A 3,968-nucleotide genomic window follows, 5' to 3' on the forward strand; every position below is an offset into this window, starting at 1 on the left:
AGGGTGGATGCTGTTGTCAGCCTCCAAGCATGCGTGACGCAGTGACAGGATGAAGCTGCTGCAAAACATAGCAGCCAACGCTGTGATAACTGTGCTGACAAACTGTCATTCTGCAACAAGCAAAATGTGCAGGTGCCTTTCCAGCCTCAGGTGTGGGTGGCCTGGCCAGTGAAGCAGGACCCTTATAAAACGGGTCCTGCTGAGACAGAGGAAATGTTTAATGTCCTAGAGTTCAAGGGCAGGGTCTTGAAGGTTTTCAAATGCACCTTTGCAAACAGAAAGTTTTCAAGACTTCCCCCACGACAGCCCGGTGATTGGGCCCCTGGGAAGCTGGAGCTGAGCACAGACCTCTCTGCTCAATCCACCCTCATCGTCCACCCTGGGCTCCCAAAAGGATAAGGAGAAATGGCCCCCACGTCCCTGCCATCCTCATGGGGCCCTCTGAAATGAATCTAGGCTGAGGAGCTCCAAAGCGATGCGCTGCCCCACCAGAGGTGATACATCTGGCCTGTTGAGCACATGGTTGCCTTTCCTAGCAGGCTGGACATGCTGCTGCTCCCCATCCAGATTCCCATCTTCCCAGTCCTTGAGGAAACCCTCTTTCCCAAAAATTTCCTGGGACTCCACTCTAGCAATCCTCCACCCTTGTCCTTCCATCATGCTCTGGCCCTAACTCCCTCCAGCCTCCATCCCTCAGCACCTGCTCTGTCTCCACTCTCTGCTGAGCACCCAAGAAGATGCAGCCAAGCAGAAATGCATTGGGGAGCCCCCAGGGTAGACCCCCAGAAGCCATTTCCCCACAACATCTCCAAGCAAGACTCACGGAAATGAATCATTAGGTAGAACTAGCAACTGCAACGTTGAACGTCATTGCTGCATCTCCTTCGTATCACCTATCTGCTGCAAGTGAGTCAAAGAAGGAGGTAGCTAAAGCCAGGCTCAGTAAATAAATCTATCAGCATTCCTTAGGGTGTCTCACTTCCCTTAGGAGCACAGTGCATACGATATAAAAGCTCACCTATCCCAAGGCTCCTCATACACCTGCCACCAAGCCTTGAACGCATTTCCAGTTGCACTGAAGGTAAGCCCATTGATATGGAAACTTTTTGAACCCCTATGCAGAGAGGTTGCTCCACCAGTTGGTCTCCGAGCATGCTTTGAGTGAAGGAACCGTGCCGGCTCGACACTGGATGGGGTTGACTGAAAACCAGTTGGTGTGCCACCAGAACCGCCTTGCTTAGAGAAAGGCAGCTGGTACTCCAAGGGCGCACAAATGTGGCTGAGTTTTCAGCTGCTGTGAGCTTTAGCAGACTATACATCCAGAAGGGCATATAGTGGGACTAAGTTTTATAGACTACTGGCTCTGAGCATGTCAGAGTATGTGTGCAGATCTCTGGAAGTACTCTCAACCTTCCTGCACACAGAGTTTTTTGGTAACTGCTGTGACCTGCAAAGTGGTCCCTGGGTGATTTCCATCACAGGTCCTTCCTGCAGTCCAGCACGGGTGAGGGAGTTGATGAAGCTGCCATTCCTATAGCACTGCTGAAGATGGGGCAAACAGGATATTTCATGGATACCCCTCCATGTCTGGGTTACTGTGAAGGTTCAGTAGCACATCCAGGACGCTCCTTTCTGACAACACCGTTCCTTGCAGGGTCACTGCTCAAAGATGTGCTCCAGACAGACCTCCGGAGGCTGCCATGAATCGTCATCCCAGTCCAGCGGATGCCACAGCGGGGGCTCCGGCTGCCACGGGGGCAGCTCCTCCAGCTACCAGGCACAGGGCTCCTCCTGCTGTGGGGGCTCAGGATCGGGCAGCTACGGCGGGGGCAGCGGGGGCTCTGGCAAGATCATAGTCAGCTCGGGCGGTGGAGGAGGTGGATCCTGCTGCAGTGGGGGCTCCTCAGGCTATGGCATGGGAGGGGGGTCCAGCGGTGGCAGTGGGGGATCTGCCCAGAAGATCATCATTAGCTCAGGTGGTGGAGGAGGTGGCTCATCAGGCTACTGCAGTGGGGGATCCAGTGGTGGGTCCTCAGGAGGCAAGATCATCATTGGAGGTGGAGGCAGTGGCGGGTCCTCTGGCTGCTGCAGTGGAGGATCCAGCTGGGGTGGCATGGGAGGAGGATCCAGTGGTGGGTCTTCAGGATCAAAGAGCATCATTGGAGGAGGAGGTAGTGGAGGATCCTCTGGATGGTGCAGTGGAGGATCCAGTGGTGGGTCCTCAGGAGGCAAGATCATCATTGGAGGTGGAGGCAGTGGTGGGTCGTCTGGCTGCTGCAGTGGAGGATCCAGCTGGGGTGGCATGGGAGGAGGATCCAGTGGTGGGTCTTCAGGATCAAAGAGCATCATTGGAGGAGGAGGTAGCGGAGGATCCTCTGGATGGTGCAGTGGAGGATCCAGTGGTGGGTCCTCAGGGGGCAAGATCATCATTGGAGGTGGAAGCAGTGGTGGGTCGTCTGGCTGCTGCAGTGGAGGATCCAGCTGGGGTGGCATGGGAGGAGGATCCAGTGGTGGGTCTTCAGGATCAAAGAGCATCATTGGAGGAGGAGGTAGCGGAGGATCCTCTGGATGGTGCAGTGGAGGATCCAGTGGTGGGTCTTCAGGGGGCAAGATCATCATTGGAGGTGGAAGCAGTGGTGGGTCGTCTGGCTGCTGCAGTGGAGGATCCAGCTGGGGTGGCATGGGAGGAGGATCCAGTGGTGGGTCTTCAGGATCAAAGAGCATCATTGGAGGTGGAGGCAGTGGAGGATCCTCTGGATGGTGCAGTGGCAGATCCAGCTGGGGTGGCATGGGAGGAGGATCCAGTGGTGGGTCTTCAGGATCAAAGAGCATCATTGGAGGTGGAGGCAGTGGAGGATCCTCTGGATGGTGCAGTGGCGGATCCAGCTGGGGTGGCATGGGAGGAGGATCCAGTGGTGGGTCTTCAGGATCAAAGAGCATCATTGGAGGTGGAGGCAGTGGAGGGTCCTCTGGTTGCTGCAGTGGAGGATCCAGTGGTGGGTCTTCAGGATCAAAGAGCATCATTGGAGGAGGAGGTAGTGGAGGATCCTCTGGATGGTGCAGTGGAGGATCCAGTGGCGGATCTTCAGGATCAAAGAGCATCATTGGAGGTGGAGGCAGTGGCGGGTCTTCTGGCTGCTGCAGTGGAGGATCCAGCTGGGGTGGCATGGGAGGAGGATCCAGTGGTGGGTCTTCAGGATCAAAGAGCATCATTGGAGGTGGAAGCAGTGGAGGATCCTCTGGATGGTGCAGTGGGGGATCCAGTGGTGGGTCCTCAGGAGGCAAGATCATCATTGGAGGTGGAAGCAGTGGAGGATCCTCTGGCTGCTGCAGTGGAGGATCCAGCTGGGGTGGCATGGGAGGAGGATCCAGCGGTGGCAGCGGAGGATCTGCCCAGAAGATCATCATTAGCTCAGGCGGTGGAGGTGGTGGCTCATCAGGCTGCTACAGTGGGGGATCCAGTGGTGGGTCCTCAGGAGGCAAGATCATCATTGGAGGTGGAGGCAGTGGCGGGTCCTCTGGATGCTGCAGTGGAGGATCCAGTGGCGGCAGTGGCGGCTCCTCAGGCCATACAATCATCATCAGCTCCGGAGGGGGCAGCGGTGGGTCCTGCCAGTCCATGCAGCAGAAACGCCCTATTGTCATCCCCAGCATCCAGTCCCACCAGACCAAGCAGGCCTGCCACTGGCCCCCCAGCCAGCAGAAGTAACAGCCGCCCGTGGCCTTGGCACTCAGCAAGAACAGCCCTGCCTCTGCCATGTCACCTTTTTCCCTCCAGACCTGGATCTCTGGGCCTGTTTCTCCCCAGCGTGTCCTCTTCCCTTGTCTTCCCTTGACACTGCATCCCCGTGCTGAGAACTCCAGGATTAACTGCCGTGTCTCCGGCTGTTGGTGTTGGGATGCCTTTGGCAAGGCTCTGCTGCTTTTCCAAAGAGCATTTTAAATATCCAATAAATGTAATAATATCT

The 3,968-nt window shown here is 56.3% G+C and overlaps 1 protein-coding gene across 1 annotated transcript; it reads left to right on the top strand.

The window, feature by feature from the left end:
• The first annotated feature begins 1,669 nt into the window (after positions 1-1,669).
• On the top strand, positions 1,670-3,709 carry LOC130141231 (uncharacterized). The gene is made up of 6 exons (XM_056322007.1): positions 1,670-1,796; positions 1,878-2,406; positions 2,470-2,741; positions 2,955-3,000; positions 3,076-3,218; positions 3,300-3,709. The coding sequence occupies exons 1-6, from the start codon at positions 1,670-1,672 to the stop codon at positions 3,707-3,709; spliced, it is 1,527 nt and encodes a 508-aa protein (XP_056177982.1).
• The last annotated feature ends 259 nt before the right edge of the window (positions 3,710-3,968 follow it).

This window comes from Falco biarmicus, chromosome 19 (assembly GCF_023638135.1).
Source record: "Falco biarmicus isolate bFalBia1 chromosome 19, bFalBia1.pri, whole genome shotgun sequence".
NCBI classification, from domain to species: domain Eukaryota; kingdom Metazoa; phylum Chordata; class Aves; order Falconiformes; family Falconidae; genus Falco; species Falco biarmicus.